Source organism: Vulpes lagopus, chromosome 9 (genome assembly GCF_018345385.1).
Source record: "Vulpes lagopus strain Blue_001 chromosome 9, ASM1834538v1, whole genome shotgun sequence".
NCBI lineage: Eukaryota > Metazoa > Chordata > Mammalia > Carnivora > Canidae > Vulpes > Vulpes lagopus.
This window is the reverse complement of record NC_054832.1, coordinates 40,856,825-40,877,575: the sequence shown is the minus strand read 5'-3', so window position 1 is coordinate 40,877,575 and position 20,751 is coordinate 40,856,825. Positions and strand designations below refer to the sequence as shown.

General features: G+C 34.6%; 1 protein-coding gene across 6 annotated transcripts in view; it reads left to right on the top strand.

Annotated features, from left to right (window-relative positions):
* The window catches only part of DPY19L4 (dpy-19 like 4), a 60,444-nt gene extending 40,012 nt beyond the window's left edge, over positions 1-20,432 (top strand). For all 6 annotated transcript variants that reach the window (XM_041768990.1, XM_041768992.1, XM_041768993.1 and 3 more), the window contains 5 exons: positions 1,158-1,214; positions 4,914-4,996; positions 7,982-8,114; positions 14,646-14,804; positions 16,428-20,432. In XM_041768990.1, the coding sequence (XP_041624924.1) occupies positions 1,158-1,214; positions 4,914-4,996; positions 7,982-8,114; positions 14,646-14,804; positions 16,428-16,592 (597 nt within the window). In that variant the 3' untranslated portion in view covers positions 16,593-20,432. The remainder of the gene's footprint in view (positions 1-1,157; positions 1,215-4,913; positions 4,997-7,981; positions 8,115-14,645; positions 14,805-16,427) is intronic.
* The last annotated feature ends 319 nt before the right edge of the window (positions 20,433-20,751 follow it).

Genomic DNA, 20,751 nt, shown 5'->3' with positions numbered 1-20,751 from the left:
TAAAACATTTTATGGGGGATCCCTGGGTGGCTCAGCAGTTTGGCGCCTGCCTTTGGCCCAGGGCGCGATCCTGGAGTCCTGGGATCGAGTCCCACGTCGGGCTCCCGGCATGGAGCCTGCTTCTCCCTCCTCCTGTGTCTCTGCCTCTCTCTCTCTTCTCTGTCCATCGTGAATAAATAAATAAATCTTTTTAAAATAAATAAATAAAATAAAATAAAATAAAATAAAATAAAATAAAATAAAATAAAATAAAATAAAATAAAACATTGCATGTGTCGATGCTTACAAAGACCCTAATGGCTAAGTTCTATCATCTGTAGGTTGTAGACAAAGAAACTGAGACTTAAACTGGTTAAGTAACTTGCCTGAGATCACATAGCTTATAAATGTGGAAACCATGATTCACACCCAGGTTTTTCTGACTTCAGAGCCCATTTACTTAATACTATGCTATATTGGGGTGAAAAAAATAATAAGAAGGTTAGTAAGACTTGGTGGCTTCATTAAATTAAGTATGGCGAGTAAGGAAGAGGGAGAAATCATAGATACTTCGTAGGTCTCTTGTTTGTGTGACTGTGGGTTGTGTGGTCACCAGTAGACATGGGACAGGAGGAAGAAGAAGAGGTTCTGGCAGAGAGGTGATGAGTAAATATCTTTAATAATAGTCCTGTTGTGTTTTGCCAGTCTTTCCAGAGGAATTTGTATGTTACTTTAGCATACTTGTGCATTGTTACGTATTGGCTATTTTACCTGTCTTGTTGTTAGTTTTGTAAGTGGCCCAGTTTAGTGTCCTTTGTAAGCTCTTTATAACTTAAATTCCTGGCAGAATTGTCAAATATTGATTTGTTACATGAAATATTACTCTTACCTTTTTTATGTTTTGTCTTTAATTTATATAGTAAATGTTTATATAGTAGTGTATAACTATCATAATACATATAGTAGTATGTTTCACTTTATCTCCAGCTTAATGTATCTTAAATGCCTTAGTCTTCACTCATCTCACTCTGTGAATTAGGTTCCACACTAACTTCAGTTTCCCTGACTGAAATTTTTATGACTGTAAGAATCTGTGATTGGTCATGGAGTTAATGTTTAATACTTCTAGTGCCTTCTTAGATGTATTTATCCATAATCATTTTGTTTCAATGTTTTAGGCTCTTATTCTGAGCATGGCTGTTCCCACTATAATAGGTCTCAGCTTATGGAAAGAGGTAAGAAAATCAGATTTTTATATTATTAAGATGTACTTTACCTACAACTTAGTGATAAATTTGTGCAGGTGTAACATATTTATATTGAGACACTATTCTAACAACATAAAGTATGATATTCTTAGTATGCTTAATTTTTTATCAGGAACATAGATTCTATTAATTCTAGTAATAGAGCTAAAACATTTTTAGAACGTCATGTGATGCATGTAGTCTAATGCTATTACTAATTCAATTTATAATTGTCAAAGGAAATTACTGAATAAATAGGTGATAATATTAAAAAGTATTTTGGCATGAAAAACTGACAGCTAACATCATACTCAATGGTGAAAAACTGAGATTGTCCTCTAAGGTCAGGAACGAGACAAGGATTCCCACTCTCTCCACTTTTATTCGACATAGCCCTGGAAGTTAGAAGTCTTAGCCATAGCAGTCAGACAAGAGAAAGGAATAAAAAGCATCCAGATTGGCAAGGAAGAAGTAAAATTGTCACTGTGTGCAGATGACATGATACTATATATAGAAAACTCCACAAAGACTCCACCAAAAAAACTACTAGAACTGGGGTGCCTGTGTGGCTCAGTTGGTTAAGCATCTGTCTTCAGCTCAAGTCATGATTCCAAGGTCCTGGAATTGAGCCCAGCATCAGGCTCCCTGCTCAGCAAGGAGTCTGCTTCCCCCTTCTACTCTCCTCTTGCCTCCCCCTGCTCGTGCTCTCTCTCTCTCTCTCTCTCTCAAAGAAGTAAAATCTTTGAAAAACTACTAGAACTGATAAATGAATTGAGTAAGATTGCAGGATACAAAATCACTGTATAGAAATCCATGGCATTTCTATACACCAGTAATGAATGAAGCAGCAGAAAGAAAAATTAAGAAAACAATCCCATGTACAATTACACCAAAAATAGTAAGATACCTAGGAATGAACCTAACCAAAGAGGTGAAAAACCTGTACTCTGGAAACTATAAAACAACAATGGGAAAAAAAATTGAAGATGACACAAAGAAATGGAAAGACAGTCCATGCTCATGGATTAGAAGAAAAAATATCATTAAAATGTAACTACCCAAAGCAATCTACACATTTAATGCAATCTCTATTAAAATACCAACAGTATTTTTTGAAAATGCCAATAGAATTAGAACAAAAAAATCCTAAAATTTGTATGGAACCAGAAAAGACCTCAAGTAGCCAAAGCAAGTGTTGAAAAACAAAACCGGAATTACTGCATTTCCAGACTTCAGGTTATATTTACAAAGGTGTAGTAATCAAAACGATATGGTACTGGCACAAAAATAGGCACATAGATCAATTGAACAGAATAGAAAGCCCAGACAATTAATCTTCAACAAAGGAGATAAGAATATGCAATGGGAAAAAGTTTCTTCAACAAACGATGTTGGGAAAACTGGACAGCTAAAAAGAATGAATGTGGAGCGCTTTCTGACACTACACAAAAATAAACACAAAATGTATTAAGGACTTAAATGTGAGACCTGAAACCATAGAAGTCCTAGAAGAGAACACAGGCAGTAATTTTTCTGACATGGATCATAGCAACATTTTTCTAGATGTGTCTCCTGAGACAAGGTAAACAAAAGCAAAAATAAAATATTGAGATTATATCAAAATAAAAACCTGAACAGCAAAAGGTATAGCCAACAAAACAAAAAGACAACCTACTGAATAAGAGAAGATTTTGCAAATGATATATCTGATAAGAGGTTAGTATCCAAAATATATAAAGAACTGGGGCACCTGGGTGGCTCAGTTGGTTAAGTGTCTGACTCTTGATTGCAGCTCAAATCATGATCGTGGGGTCCTAGGATTGAATCTGTGTCAGGCTCCGAACTCAGTGGGGAGTCTGCTCCATATTCTCTCTCTCCTTCTGCCCCTTCTCACCCACCATCCTCTCTCACTTGCTCTCTAAAAAAATAAATCTTTACAAAAAATGGCAAAAGACATAATTCTCCAAAGAAGACATAGATGGCCAAGAAACACAGGAAAGATGCTCAGCAGCATCTTTCATCATCAGGGAAATGGAAATCGAAACCATAATGAGATAACACCTCACACCTGTCAGAAGAGCTAAACTAAAAAACACAAGAAACAAGTACTGGCAAGGATGTGGAGAAATAGAAACCCTTGTGCACTGTTGGTAAGAATGCAAACTGGTGCAGACACTCTGGAAGACAGTATGGAGGTTCCTCAAAAAATTGAAAATAGAACTGCCTTATGAGGGGCACGTCAGGCTCCTTGCTCGGCAGGGAGGCTGCGTCTCCTTTCTCCCACTGCCTGCTGCTCCCCCTGCTTATGATGTATCAAAAAAATAAATAAAATCTTAAAAAAAAAAAAAAAGAACTAACTTTAGATCCAGCAATTGCACTACTAGGTATTTACCCAAAGAATACAAAAACACTAATTCAAAGGGATACCTGCACTCCTATGTTTATTGCAGGATTATTTACAACAGCCAAATTATGGAAACAGCCCAAGTGTCCATCGATAGATGAATGGATAAAGAAAAAGTGGTACACACACACACACACACACACACACACAATGGAATAATAGCCATAAAGGGACGCCTGGGTGGCTAAGTGGTTGAGCAGCTGTCTTTGGCTCAGGGCATGATCCTGGAGTCCCAGGATCGAGTCCTGCATCGGGCTCCTTGCCTGGAGCTTGCTTCTCCTCTCTCTGCCTCTCTGTGTCTCTCATGAATAAATAGAATTTAAAAAAATAATAACCAACCATAAAAAAGAATCATGCCATTTTCAGCAACATGGATGGATCTAGAGAGTATGCTGAGTGAAGTAAGTCCATCAATGAAAGACAAGTACCACATGATTTCATTCATGTGTAGAATTTAAGAAATAAAACAGGAGAAAAGAGAAACCAAAAACCAGACTCTTTAGAGAACAAATGGTTACAGGAGGAGAGGGGGTTGGGGAAATGATTGAAGTAGGTGATGGGGATTAAGAGCACACTTAACTTGATGAGCACTGAGTAATATATGAAATTGTTGAATCACTATATTGTACACCTGAAATGAATATAACAGTATGTTAACTACACTAGAATTGTTGAAAAAGTATTTTGACAACTCCAAAATTTAAATATTTATAAAATAATATAAATCCTTTAGTTTATTATAATGTGAAACGAATTGCTAATAAACCTGTGAATTATTTGACCTGAAATTAATTAATTGTTGAAAGATACAACTGATGATTAGTTATTTGGTAATGATAAAATTATTTATTGAGTCTAGGCAATAAACTAACCATTTAAATAGATTTAATTATTTATTTTTAAGGATTTATTTATTTATTAGAGAGCGTGTGCACAAGTGGGCTTAGGAGCAGAGGAGAGAGAGAGGGAGCCGCAGACTCCCCACTAAGCAGGGAGTGCAATGTGGGTCTTGATCCCAGGACCCTGAGATCATAACCTGAAATGAAGGCAAACGCTTAACTGATTGAGCCACCTAGGCACCCCTAAAATAGATTATTTGGGTTATTTGGACTGAGAAGGATGAGCAGCACTGAAAGAAAGTAGAAAGATCCATGAAATTTTCCTATGAGCACAATGTTACAATATTGTCTGTTAGTCTCTTAGTCTTTTGAAATACTCTGTAGCAGTTTTAAACTTTCTGGATACTTATGCATACTTCTTGGAAATTTTGTTTTGCATTTTAGTTTTTTCCAAGATTAATGACAGAATTAATGGAACTACAAGAATTTTATGACCCAGATACAGTGGAACTTATGACCTGGATAAAGTAAGAATTGAACTGCTTTTAAGACTAATAATTGATTATTGCATGCTATCTGATTTCAGAGGAAATAATAAATTAATCCTTTTCCACATTCTTCTCATAAAATTCAGAATTTTATTCCCATGCTTTTAGGGCTATTTAGTTTTCGATTGACTTAACAATTCTAATTTTCTAATTGAACTCTCCACTGAAAATATAGCATTGAGGGGCACCTGACTGACTCAGTCAGAATAGCATGTGACTCTTGATTACTTGGTTGTGAATTCAGCCCCACGTGGTTGTAGAGATTACTTAAATAAATAAAAAACTTAAAAAAGAAGAAAATATAGCATTGATAAATTTGAGACTCTTGGCATCAAATACCTAGAAATGTGGAATATAAAGGAACAAGTATTCCTTTAGATAATCAAGAGGATGCTTCTTTTGCTGTGGGTTGGAAATGGATGAGTGGTGGATTGCTAGTCTTGGTAACCAAGTATACCAAAATTTAAATTTTTAATTTTAATACCAATGCCTGTTTTAATGCCCACACAGTACAGAAGATGTGGTCTTGGGCCAGTGGATGGTGGGGACTATAGTTAAGATACCTTTTTTCCCTTTCCCAACACAGGCATATAACCAGGGGACTGTCAGAAGGCTACAGTATCAATGATAGACTAACAAATTACCCATAGAGTGCTAGAAGAAGATAAGAAAGTATGTCTTTCTTAGCCTCAGCTCTTGGTCAAAAAAAGTCTCTCTGAATTTGTATCAGTGGATCTGAATTCACATGTGTTTGCAGTTTGAAATTAGGCTTATTTAATCCAGAAAACCCCCAGGCAAGAAATTATCATAAAAAGTGGCCCTGGGTTGGTTTGGAGGGCCTGATATGTTTTCAACCCAGGCTATACAGGTTTCCACAAATAAAACTTCATGAAAATGAGCTCTAAAATTACAAAACACATGAAGAAATAGTCTAACACAGCAAGAATCAACTGTTGTTTGTAATAAACAGCAGAATTAGACCTCTAGCTACTTTTAAATTTATTTATCTGTTTATTTACTTAAGTAATCTCTATGCCCAATGTGACCCTGAGATCAAGAGGTGCATGCTCTTCCGACTCTACCAGCCAGATGCCCCAGACCTCTAGCAATTTCTAATAATAAAATTTGTTTATGTCAGTTTTTGCTGCATAATAGACTGCCACAAAACTTAGTGGCGACAAATGATAAATATTTTTTATTTGTACCATTTTGACAGTCAGCTGAATGGGGGCAGTGGGGAGGATTCTTCTGGTCTGGGGCAGCTGATCTGGGCCTGGGTAGTCTGGCATGGCCTCTCTCACCTGTCTAAAGGTATCAGCTGAGAGGATGGAATTGACTTGGCCCTGGGCCTCTCATCATCCATCCACGTAGCCTGGGCTCATTCACAGGGTAGTGGTTATAGAGTTCAAGAGAGCATAAAGAGAGCACAAATGTCGTTGTCAAGCATTTTTAAAGTCTCTGCTCACTTTGTTGTTCTATTGGCCAAAGCAGGTCACTGAGCAAGACCAGCATTTGCTCCCAGAGCACAGGTATGGGAGGAGAATCTTTGCAGCCATTTTGCAGCTAGTCTACCCCATGGAAAGACACTATGAAATAACTACATTGAAAATTATTTAAGACATAGAAGAAGAAACTAAAACATGAAAAAGAAATGAAACACTATCAAAAATAGTCAGGAAAATATGGAGGGGAAAGTAAAAATGTTTCTAGAATGAGGAATAAGTTTATAGAAGTGAGAATTGGTCTTATTACAAGGTCTTGTTACTGTAAATACACTCTTCATATTTCTAAGAATTGCTGTCTTTTGATCTCCCTTAACTGCTGCCCTTTAATATTTTTTGTGAATTGTATTTACCATTGTGGAAGACTGACTATATAGCTTTGTGTTATCAATTAACAAAAGAGGAAGTTAAGTCTGGGTGTGTGATTTATCACAGTATTTTAAAAACCAGCACAGAGGCCTGAACATTGGACATTGTACACCAGGCAATAGGACATATATATTATTGTGGTATAATTATCCTGTTTCATGTTTGTTTCCCCATTACTGGGTACACCCTGAGGACAGTAGCTGTGTGTCTTCTTTTATTTCCAGAGCTTGGCATTGTCCCTAGCATGTAGTAGGTGAATATTGAATACTGAAAGTGATTGAACAAGTAAAGACATTGGAGCAATCCTTTGGGATCTGCTTTTAGATTTCCTAGTTTTGTAAGTGGCATCTGTTTGGGACTTTGGATCATGGTTCAAAGAGAAGTTCTAGGGACCCCTAGGTGGCTCAGCAGTTGAGTGTTGGCCTCGGCTTGGGGCGTGATCCTGGGGTACCGGGATTGAGTCCCACGTCGGGCTCCCTGCATGGAGCCTGCTTCTCCCTCTGCCTGTGTCTCTGCCTCTCTCTCTCTCTCTCTCTCTCTCTCATGAATACATAAATCTTTAAAAAAAAAAACACACACACACACAACAAAGAGAAGTCAAGTCCTATATGTGTTATCTGTAGACAGGTACGTGGTAAAGGTAGGGAAGAAGCAGGAGACGAATGGATTGAGAAGGAGTGGGGTTGTGGTGGGGGATAAATTTGACAATTCACACTATCACCATTGAATTGACCACTCTCTATATAAAGGTAGTAAATTCTTGTCACTATATATACCCTGCATTATTTTTTAATAGTATATTTACCATCTGGTCTATATGTTTATTGTCCAATAACATATCTCTCTCAAAAGCGGAGACCTTGTCTCCACCCCACTTTTAAAAAAATGTCTATATTTTCAGCATCCAAAATACTCCTGGCACATAATAAGTATTCAGATTTTTTTTTAACGAATTCATAAATGAAATAAAACCTGACATTGAAACTCAAGTATACAATCATTGTTGAGTTGCCTGCTATTTCAGAGTTGGTATAAATCAGTGATCTAAATAGTAGTACCTTTTCAGTGTGTAAATCTGTGTGCTTCTTTGCAGAAGGCAAGCTCCGGTTGCAGCTGTGTTTGCAGGAAGTCCACAGTTAATGGGTGCAATTAAATTATGCACTGGATGGATGGTGACCAGCTTGCCTCTTTACAATGATGATGATCTTCTCAAGAGAAATGAAAATGTAAGACATTTTAGATTACACATTTGGATCTTTTTAACATTGCTCCCTATTTTAGTATCGCTCTGTAATGATGCATATGTTCCTGGTTAGCTAGGAAAATCCAAACAAGTTTAGAGTCAATTAGCTTTAGTTTTTAAAAAGCTGTGTAATATGTTTAAGCAGGAGGAGAGCCAAAATGAAAATACTAAGTTCCTTATTTCATGAATAGTAAAATGATATGTTTCTAGGAGAAACATTTAATTTTCCACGAAGTTTCAAAGGAACTGCTATGTCCTATTTGGAAAATATCTTTGTTCTCAATTACATTATTGAAGAAAGGCTGTCAGTTAATATCTTTTTTTTTTTTTTAAGTTTTTTTTTTTATTTATTCATGAGAGACACAGAGAGAGAGAGAGGCAGAGACACAGGCAGAGGGAGAAGCAGGCTCCATGCAGGGAGCCTGATGTGGGACTCGATCCTGGGTCTTCAGGATCAGGCCCTGGGCTGAAGGCGGCGCTAAACCGCTGAGCCACCTGGGCTGCCCCTTAAATATATTTTTTAAAGATTTTATTCATTTATTTGACAGAGAGAGATTACACAAGCAGGGAGAGGGAGAAGCAGGCTCCCTGCTGAGCAGAGAGCCCAACTTGGGGCTCAATCCCAGGACCTTAGGATTATAACCTGAGCCGAAGGCAGATGCTTAACCACCTGAGCTATTCAGGTGCCCCTTTTTTTGTTTAACTTTCAGTTAACATACAGTATAATATTAGTTTCAGTTGTACAATATAGTGACTCAACACTTCTAATCTCTGTACCCAATGTGAGGCTCAAACTTACAACCCTGAGATCAAGAGTTACATGCTCTGATGACTGAGCCAGCCATGAACCCTCTTTTCTTTTTCTTTTTTTTGCGTTTCCACAATGGATTTTTTAAAAAATGGAAGTATAATTGACACGTAACATTATATTAGTTTCATGTGTGCAATGTAATGATTTGGTATTTATATATATTGCAAAATGATTATCACAATAAGTCTAGTTAATGTCTGTCACCATGATAGCTATAAATGTTTTTTCTTGTGCTGAGAACTTTTAAGATATACTCCCTTAGCAATTTTTGAATGTGCAATACAGTGTTACTGCTGTATTGCACACTCAAAATACTGTAACATAGCAATACACTATGCTCTACACTTACTTTATAACTTTATGTTTGTGCCTTTTGACTCCCTCTACCCATTTTTACTGACCTCCCATCCCTTACCTCTGGCAACCACCATTCTTTTTTCTGTATCTGTGAGGTTGGTTGTTTTGTTCTTAGATTCCACATGAAAGTGAGATCATACAGTATTTGTCTTTGTCTGACTTATTTCACTTAGCATAATATCCTCAAGGTCCATCCATATTGTTGCAAATGGCAAGATTTTATTCTTTTTTGTATATTCTTTTTTGATTTTATTTTTTTAAATAGTTTTCTATTTATAAGTACACATACACATATATACTATGTTTTCTTTATCTGTTCATTCATTGATGAACATTTAGGTTGTTTCCATATCTTGGCTGTTATAAATAATGCTGCTGCAAACATGGGTTGTATATATCTTTTTGAATCAGTATTTTCATTTCCTTTGGATAAATACCCAGAAGTGGAATTGTTAGATGATGTGGCAGTTCTATTTTTTATTTTTTTTTAACGATTTTATTTGTTTATTTGAGAGAGAGGGAGAAAGCATGAGCAAAGGGGTGGAGCAGAAGGATAAGCAGGCTCCCCACTGAATGGGGAGCCCCATACGGGGCTTGATCCCAGGACCGCGGGATCATGACCTGAGCTGAAGGCAGATGCTGAACCAACTAAGCTACCCAGATGCCCCTATTTTTAATTTGTTTGAGGCAACTTCATACTGTTTTCCTTAGTGGCTATACCATTTTACCTTCCCATCCACAGTGCAAGTGTTCCCTTTTCTCCACAGCCTCAGCAGTACTTATTTTTTGCCTTCTTGATCCTAGCCATTCTAAGTTATGAGATAATATCTCATTGTGGTTTTGATTTGCATCTCTCTGATGATAAATGATGTCAAGCACTTTTTCATGTACCTGTTTGCCATCCATTTTTCTTCTTTGGAAGAATGTCTATTTAGATCTTCTGCCCATTTTTTTTTCTGCCCATTTTTTAATCAGATTTTTTTTTAATTGAGCTGTATGAGTTTTCTATATATTTTGGATATTAACCTCTGATCAGTTATGTGATTTGTGAATATTTTCTCCTATTCATTAGGTTGCCTTTCATTTTGTTGATGGTTTTCTTTGCAATGCAGAAGCTTTTTAGTTTGATGTAGTCCCACTTGTTTATTTTTGCTTTTGTTGCCTTCATGTTTGCTATCAAATCCAAAAAAATTATTGCCAAGACCAATGTCAGAGACTCACCCCCTGGGGTGCCTGGGTGGCTCAGTTGATTGAGCGTCTGGCTCTTGGTTTCAGCTGGGGTCATGATCTCAGCTCAGGAATTGAGCCCCAGATCGGGCACTATGCTCAGCAGGGAATATGTTTGAGGATTCTCTCTCTCTCCTTCTCTCTCGGCCCCACCCCCTGTTCTCTTCATTTTGCAAATAAATAAATTTTGTTTTAAAAAAAAAAGAACTTACAAAAATAAAAAAAATAATAATAAAAAATAACTTACCAATTATGTTTGCTTCTAGATATTTTATGGTTTCAGGTCTTACATTCAAATTTCTAACCCATTTGGGTTAATTTTTGTGTATTGTGTACAATAGCAGTTCAATTTCATTCTTTTGCATGTTGCTTTGCAGTTTTCCTAGCTTCATTTATTGAAAAGATTGTCCTTTTCCCATTGTATTTTTTTTTTACTCCTCTGTTGTAAATTAATTGACCATGTGTGCGTGGGTTTATTTCTGGACTCTCTTTGTTCCATTGATCTACGTGTCTGTTTATCCTGGTTTGATTATTGCAGCTTTGTAATATAGTTTGCAGTTAGGGAGCATGATTCCTCCAGCTTTGTTCTTTCTCAAGCTTTCTCTGACTCTTCAGGGTCTTTTTTGGTTCCATACAAAATTAGGATTGTTTGTTCTATTTCTGTGAAAAATGCAATTGGAATTTTGATGGGGATTGCATTGAATCTGTAGATTGCTTTAGGTAGGTAATATGGTCATTTTAACAGTATTAATACTTCTAATCGATGAAACTAGAATATCTTTCATTTGTGTCTTCTTCAGTGTCTTTAATTTTGAGAAGTTTCTGAATCTGGAAATAATAATAGTTCTTAAGTCCTAGTTGTGAAAATTAAATGAGAGAATGCATTATGCCTGAAACATAGTAAACCTTAAATATTAGTTATTATTATGTTCTTATTTACTATTAAATTATACATGCACACACACAGAATCATTGAAAGTATGAAGAGGAGCTCAAAAGCAGGAATAATCAGTTCTGCCTTCAAAAACCCAAGTCTTCATTAATGGCATTCCATTGATCTGGGTTTTGAAGAACTCTTAGAAACTTGTTTGGAAAAAGAATGCATGTGATTCCAAGCTGAAAAAGTAACATGAGCTATGAAATTTGTATAGCCATAGCCATGAAACTAAAAAATAAAATGAGGCCAAATTCTGAAGGACCTGGACTGTCATGCTGAAGAATTCAGATTTACCCTTGAGGCATTTGGGAGTTATCAAAGACCTTTAATAAATCTGGGAATGGAATGCTTAGATCTGTTTTTGAGAGTTAATTATGGTCAGAGCAGAAAGAACGATTGAAGCAGGGAAAGGTCAGAGATGAAGAGATCTACCTGGGAGTGATTTGTGTGAAAGACAACAGCTGCCTTTGACTAGTATTTGCTGTACTTTGAAAGGGTAGAGTCTCTTAGAATGTATAGAGCATATTTCTGAACTTTATTTTTTGTGAATTTCTTTGTTGTCTTATGATTAGTCTTTTCCTAATATAGAATTTCAAAATCACTTATAATTAGGTCAAACTTCTAATTAGGTTTTAATTAAATTTAAACATTTTAGAATTTAATGTTTTATGTAACTTGACTATGAGAATAGGAACCATTTTCTTTTCCAAAACTTTGTCTTTCTCTATAGTGTCTAGTACGTAGCAAGTACTGAATAAATTTATTGTTAAACTAAAATTCAAATCAAACTCCATAAATGAGACCATATAATTTGAATTAGGTACTATCTATAATTCATGACATTTAACTAATCTTTGTATAATCTCCTAGGCCAGTGATTCTCAAATATGGGACTGTTAGGCCCCTGGGGGCATTTGGCAATGAGTAGAGACATTTTGACTGTTATAACTATAGGAGGAATTCTACAGATACCTAGTGGGTAGGGACCAGGAATACTGCTGAATATCCAACAGTACACATAACAGTCTTCTTCTGTCCTAACAAAGAATTATGTAGCTCAAAATGTCAATAGTGCTGAGATCGAGAAACCCTATCAGTACTGTTATTGACATTGCAAAGAAGTGGGCTTGCTTATTTATTTATTTATTTATTTATTTATTTATTTATTTATTTTTAGAAGAGGGCTTTTTTAAATGCCCTATGAATATGTTACAGTTTCTCAAAATTTAAGAATATATGTGAAAAACAATAAATAGAAATAGACTGGAAAGAACTATTTCCATTGAAATGTATTTAAAAGTAAAATGAGGGGCACCTGGGTGTCTCTTGGTTGAGTGTCTACCTTTGGCTCAGGTCATGATCCTGGGGTTGTGGGACCAAGTCGCGCATCATGTTCCCTATAGGGAGCCTGGTTCTCCCTCTGCCTATGTCTCTGCCTCTCTCTTGTGTCTCTCATGAATAAATAAATAAATAAAATCTTAAAAAAAAAAAAAAGTAAAGTGACTGAGAAATTTCCTCTTGGTTTATTAGCATTCTGTATACCAGAATATTCAGGTGAGTATCTCTATCATATTGGTGGACGTCCATTGGACCTGATGGCGCTGGATAGACGACAGTCATAACATGTAGTAGGTGGCTGCTGAGTATCAAATAGTTTAGGATCTTATCCAATCTAGATTTCAAATCAGTATTTTTAGGACATATAGTATATGGTGCTTGTGGTTTAACATTTCTGATTTTATTATTTTCTAAAGGGTAGCAAGAGTTAGTCCAATGTTAGCATTTCAGAAAACCTGAAAAACTTTATTATCTAATAAGATCCAGAACTTACTATCTGAGAAGATCAGCAAAATTGTAATGAAAAATACCACAGAATCAAGACAAGTTTTAAGCATTTTTGTTCATTGAGTATTTTGTGACAGTGGTCAAATTATATTTAATCTTGCTGATTTTATCTCATGTATAAATGAGTATAAAATACTCTGTACATGGGGGGGAATCCCTGGGTAGCTCAGCGGTTTGGCGCCTGCCTTCGGCCCAGGGTGTGATCCTGGAGTCGCGGGATCGAGTACCATGTCGGGCTCCCTGCATGGAGCCTGCTTCTCCCTCTGCCTGTGTCTCTGCCTCTCTCCCTCTCTCTCTCTCTCTCTCTCTCTCTCTCTCTGTCTCATGAATAAATAAATAAAATCTTTAAAAAAAATACTCTGTACATGCTAAGAAAGATAGTAGGAACCATTCTAACTCAATAATAAAAAGACAAGGGATCCCTGGGTGGCGCAGCGGTTTGGCGCCTGCCTTTGGCCCGGGGCGCGATCCTGGAGACCCAGGATCGAATCCCACGTCGGGCTCCCGGTGCATGGAGCCTGCTTCTCCCTCTGCCTATGTCTCTGCTTCTCTCTCTCTCACTGTGTGCCTATCATAAATAAAAAATAATAATAATAATAATAATAAAAAGACAAGCCAATTAGGAAATGGGCAAAGCCCATTTGCAGCAATGTGGATGAATCTTGAAGGCATTTGCTAAGTGAAAGAAGTCAGATAAAGACAAATAACTGTATGATAACCCTTAAATATGGAATCTAAAAAAGCCAAATTCATAGAAACAGTAGTATGGTGGTTACCAGGGGCTGGAAGGTAAGGGCATGGGGACATGTTGGTCAAAGTGTACCAATTTCCAGTTATGAGATGAGTAAGTTCTGGGGATCTAATATACAGTATGGTGATTATGGTTAATAGTACTCTATTTAAAAAAAATACTGAATTTACATACTTGAAAGTTTCTAAGAGAGTAAATCTTAAATGTTCTCATCAGAAAAAAGAAATGGTAATTATTTGACATGATGGAGGTGCCAGCTAATGTTATGGTGGTAATAACTGTGCAGTATTTAAGTGTGTCAAATCAATATGTTGTATACCTTAAACTTGCAAAATATTATGTGTCGATCATATCTCAGTAAAGCTGGGGGGAAAATGGCCAAAGGATTGAATGGACATTTCTCCAAAGAAGACATACAGTGGACAGTGAGTGAATTGTGTGAATGTAAGCTTCTTGAGGGCAGGAATCAAGTCTTAGTAAATAGCTTTATTTTCCATAGATAGTGCTTAATATTAAGTCTTAGTAGATGTTTCAAATAACACATTTTAAATGTTTTTGAATTACTGTTTTAATTATATTCTTTCAGATCTATCAGATCTATTCAAAGCGATCTGCTGAGGATATTTATAAAATACTGACATCCTACAAGGCTAATTACCTAATTGTAGAGGATGCTATCTGCAATGAGGTGGGAACCATGAGAGGCTGTAGGGTGAAAGATTTATTAGACATTGCAAATGGCCACGTAAGTAACCACTTGAGAGGTTAAATCTCTTTGAGAAAAAGACATTTTAACTTTTACTCTTCAAACTTATTTTTGGGACTTAACTAAGAATATAATTAAAAGTGATATAGCAGCGTGGGGGGGGGAGCATTAAAAGTAGTTTGAAGTATTTTTTTCAATGTACAAAAGAAAATTTGGGCATTTTTGCAGAAAAAAATTTTACCAATACCTGGATTCCTTATTCATTGCCTATACTTTGTTTGTATTCCACATTTATGTACAAAAGATGGCATAATTTGATTTGAATAATGATTTTATTTTAGCTTATTATAATCTAAAGAGCAGCTGGTTGCATTGTTACATTATGTTGAGAATTTTCTGATAATTTGATTTATAGCTAGAAAAATTGCTTACTAAATCATCACAGTCCCTATTATCCACAAAAATTAGTGTATTCAGAGCTCCTTTGGTTTTTAGGATTTAGCTATATTTTAACTTTTCATTGACTTCGGCTATTTGACCAAACCTTTTTACTTCTCAGCCTGTAATGCATATATTATATATCTGGCAGCTAAAAAGAGGAGTTTATATATCTGGTAATTAGTGTTATCTGGAATGGGTGCCTTTACTCCTGGGAAGTTGCAGTTGGACGACCTTAGAATTTCAGTTGGCCATTTTGAGTTGATATGCATGTTCTATTCAGGTAGCAACTAAGATTTTTTTTCTGTCTCTTCCTAAATAATAAGCTCTTTCTCTTATTGTCCCAGACCAGTTTGGAGGTGAGAAATTAGTTTTTATGATTTCCACCTTTGTCTTTCCTCATGACCCCTTAATTCTGGAAAATAAGTGTATTCTGTTTTCTGCTTCATGTATTTTGAATTTCCTCTTTTTGGTACTTGATATCTGTGATCTTTGGCCTAATGGGTGACACCATGGAATTTTATTAAACATCAGGTATTCAATAATTACTGCTGTGTTGCTGCCAGCAGTCTGGAGCCTTTTAATTCTGATCTTGGCTATCTTTCTGTTCCGTTTTAAAGATCAAATTACTTCTTCCATATAATACCAGGCACAGACTTAAAGCTACTTCATTTTTTTATTCTAAAAGATGGTTCTCTGACATTTTTCCTCGGCATTAGGAGAATGTTTAACATTTTAGTATAGAAAACCCTTCAAACTAGTTAAGCTGTCTTAGTGAACATCATTAAGGTGAGAATATAAAGATTTTCACTGGATAAGTCACAAAAACTTGATTACTAGATAATTGTGAGTCATTTCTACATTAGAAGAGTTTGAATATATATTAAGAATGTGTCCATTTCTCAGTCTTAGTAGGCTCCATGATAAGTTAGAGGAATGATAATGAACTAGGGAGACAGTCTTCTATATTTGAGGATTTTTATATCTTTTTGAAAATTGGAAACACTTTTTACTGATTTCTCAATTTCAGTGGGAAGCTGAAGAGTTTAATGGAAATGATAACTCTCTTAATAAAGTGGGTTCTAGGGTTGCTCAACAATGTAAGATCATCTTAGTCCATGTATAGCAATAATATATTTTTTATATCAATAAGTCACTTGTACATTGTATTTCTCTTATAAACTTAGTAGCTTTTTTAATATCGTGTTTCATATCTTTCGCTAGGTGGTTTGTGAAGAAGGTGACAAGTTAACCTACTCAAAATATGGGCGATTTTGTCATGAGGTCAAAATTAACTATTCTCCATATGTGAATTATTTCACTAGAGTATACTGGAACAGATCCTACTTTGTGTATAAAATCAACACTGTGATATCCTTTCAGTCTTGAAAGATAGCAGAGCCTTCATTTCAAAGACTTATATCACTTGAAGTAAAATGTGATTTTCTTCTTACCTACATGGTGTCTTTTAGAAATCAGAGTATGGACGTTTGAAATGTTGCTGCTGCTTTTTCCCTCTTTGCTATTAACTGGATCCAGAGTTCTGTGGGGTATAGAACATCAGGCATTACTGTCCTTTGGTAAAATGTCACATCTACCACTCTGTAATATTCTGGTCAGATGTTTTCCTTATCGTTACATGGTCTTTAAAGACTTTATCTTCTCATTATCTTCTCAACTATTATAAAATTGTCCTTATAAATCTTCATTCTGTCATAACATAGGTCTTGAATTTGAGTATGTTCAATGTCAGAGTATATTTCTCAAACATAACATTTAATAAATATGTCATTTAATGTCATATAATTATAGACTAGAAGGAAGGACCTCTTCTTACCCTCAAGGCAGTTCTGAAGGTATTTCATGGTTTATAATAGAATTGAAATGTTAAAATAAAAACCAATTTAAATGTTAGCTGAAACTATGTGACATTTAAATTAAAATTTATAAATTGTGTAAAGGAATGTGATTTGATGGATATACACATAAAGATATATCCAGATTTTCCATGATACTGCTCATCATCTGCTGCTTATATAACCATGCACTTTCTTAGTAAAATATAGTACATGATCTTGCATTTTATTATTTTACAACTATTAAGTGGTTAGCTTTTTTCACTTATGCTCATAAATTTAATATCAATTTAATCATGATAAAACAGTAACTCTTGTTACCTAAATATTTTTAAAACAGACATTTAAAAGAATGTTGTTCAGGTTTTTGAAAGATATGGAATGGGATATACAGCCTATTCACATTTTCTACTGAAGTATTAAGTGAAAAATTAAATCTTCACAAGAATAAGAATATTCTGACATTAGTGACTAAAATGACAAACTAAAATGAACAATTTCTGGGGAGAAATGGGCTGATGCTATTAAACATATTTCTGCATGCAGATCTGTTTATTATAAAACACAAATGCTATTATTTAAGAAACAATGGTACAGTCTTCAACATTAAGAACAAAATGACAATTTTAATAAAATTCACAACCTAAACGCAACATTCCTTTAGGTTAAATGTTTTCATATTTTTAATCATTTATTAAAAGAAATTATTAAATGATTAGTTGGTCTGTATAAAGAGATTCAGGATAGATGTATCATTTTAATAAGATGGGATGCATGTTTAGTTTTACCTTATACATATGTTTAGTGAACAGATTTCTAAAATTTTCACTTGTTAGCGTGCTGTAAAATTGCATTTTCAGTACTCTGAATTAACTGCATTAGAAGGGAGCATCTTTTCATTATCTTTATTTTTTTGTTATATATATATCTTTGTTGTTTTGTTTTTAAGTAAAAAAGCACAAGCATTCTTAAGCTCTAGGATGCTTTGCTTTTTTGGAGCCTCATAATTGTTTGATGGCAGTGTCATATATCTAATGCACTAGTTTTATTTGTTCTCATTTCATGCTTTATATAATTTGTAACAGTTATATTAACATAGTTGAAGGTAGGGCATATCAGGTTATCTATACATTTTAATAGTGAGTCACTAGTATTTAGCTTCAAGCCTTATGAAAATATTACTGTGGTTACCTGAGTACACAGTGAATAGTTACCTGGTGGTCCTTGTGATCAGAGCATGTAAAACAATGCAATTTCAAAGTCAGCTTGCATATTTTGAAAGGGAAATAGAATAACATAAATAGCATGAAATATTTAATTGAATTTTTATTGATTTATATTATCAATTATGCTGAGTTATTTTGTGTGTTTTTTGTTTTTGGCTTTTGACATATACATACTAATAAGTTTCTTTTCCTTCTGTCAACTTTTTAAAATAGATTTGGAGAAACTTACTTTTTTAAATGATAAATTTTTTAGTCAGCATCAGTTGAAAAGGAAAATGTAAGGTTTATTATAGAAGTAACAATACTGGATATAAGAAATTAGCTTACTTGCTCCTATTTTAACTGTAGTTAAAACAGTAGCAGTAGAAAACTTTGAGTGAGGAGCATTTAATTAATTTCTTTGCTTATTTGTAGGGTAATAAATGATTTAAAGTTTTGCAAGTAATTCCATTTGGGTAACTTACAGTTGATTTAACAATAAAAATCTATGAAAGGAAACAAAGTGTATGGTTTTAGGATGGAAGCAGTTTCTCAAAGAAATACAAAACATACTTTGCCCTTGATGTTGCAAAAGCATTGAAATAAGTGCCTTAACTTTTGTTTATTGTTCAAAAATTACTATTGACTTTTTTCTTTTCTGTAAGAAGATTTTGATATCTTTTTCCTCATCATTAAGCACAGAGAAAGACTCCTCACTATGATATTTTCAGTATTAACTTTATTTCATTAATAAGCAAATCTTTGGTAAGGGTCCCAAGGGGATTTCTAGCCTGCTAAATTAATTTATTTAGCTTCCCAAATGCCAGTCTAACAAATAAATATTGATAAGGTGTATGGTATTGACTCTGTGCTGGTTTATATTTTTTTCCAACTTTGAGACCTGTAACTTGGTGCTTTTTGTTAGACTATCCCGGTATCACAGCCTTGGGAGTATGCATTGTACTTCAGAACTAACTTTTTTTCTTCATTTCTTTTTGAGTACATAGATGGCATGTTTCTTCAGGACATTAACCCAAACCACCAGTAGCCTCACTGTTGTGGCGCTCTTACATGTACTCCAGGTTGATTCAAGGAAGAGCAGAAATGGAGGTCAAAGTGTGTTACATGTTGGGGCTGGAAAATATGCTTTAAAACAGTAGGTTATTAATTTCTTGAAGGGCACAGTGAACAGCCATCTTACTCATCTGTTTTGTTTTTGGAAAACCACTTGTTTTTTGGCCCTTTCTATTTTTGAACTGTTAAAACATTTTATTGCCTTTAGTGTGTAGATAAAAGTAGTGCCTCTCTTTATAAAATTGATGGGATTTCTAAAAGTTGTATGTAAGTCGATCTTTTCGGTAAATTTATTTTAAGTGCATGAATATTTAAAAATCACGTGTTACAAATTATTCTGTATATTTAAGAACCTTTTGTAAAGCAAGGAACTACTTCATAATTTACATCCCAATATATGCTCTCATTTGTCCACTTTTAAAAATATATAGTCTCTATTGTTGCTATTTGTTAATAGTTTTAGATCACGACATGTATTAAAATCACAACTTTAAAAAGTTGCAAGTGAAATTGAACAATTTCTTCTTAATATAATAGCTCATTATTAACCTTTTGAATGTTTAGAGTTTAATATTTTAAAATTAGATTTGAAAATCACAAAGAATATATTTTATTCAACTATCTTCCGCCCATTAAGTTTTCTATACATTATACCTACTTGTTTTCTGTAATAAAAAAGGGTTATTTAAACACCAGATTTGGCGAATTTAGCAAAAAGTCCTCTTTCAATCATTTGCTTATGTCCCTTAGAATTTGTAACATTTTACTCTTGGCTTATGAAATCCTAAGTGCAGTTCTATGAGAGATACAGTGAACATCTGACCACTATATTTAGTGGAATAATGGTATCAGATAGAAAAATGCATTCCAAACTTCTAGTTTGAGATATCTCATAAACAACTTCTTAATATTTTAAGTTGGTAGCTTTGTACAGCTATTTAGCAAAGATGAATATAGCTGCTATTATGTATGTTGACTTCTGAATCATATCGCTAACAATGTATAACAGATTAAAATGTGTTCCTCCTGTACTAAAGTTACATCTTTCCAAAAGAATAAAAGTTAATTTCAATAAATATAAATCCTTTAAAAGAGTTGGGTTATAAAGTAGTTTACTTCAGATTTTGTAACATTAAATGTACTTTTATCAAGAATGAAATTATTTATTTCATGCTTAATTACACTCCTTGTTTTGTTTCTATAATAAAACTTTTTAGAATTTTAAGTTGTCTTTCATTTATGTGTATTTTTTTGTTATAGCTTTAATGAGACATAACTTATATACTATTTAATTCACTCATTTAAAGTGTACAGTTCAACAGTTTTTAGTATATTGAGTTGTGCAGTTATCACCACAATTAACTTTAGAACATTTTTAGCACCACAGAAAGAAACCCCATACCTTTTGGCTGT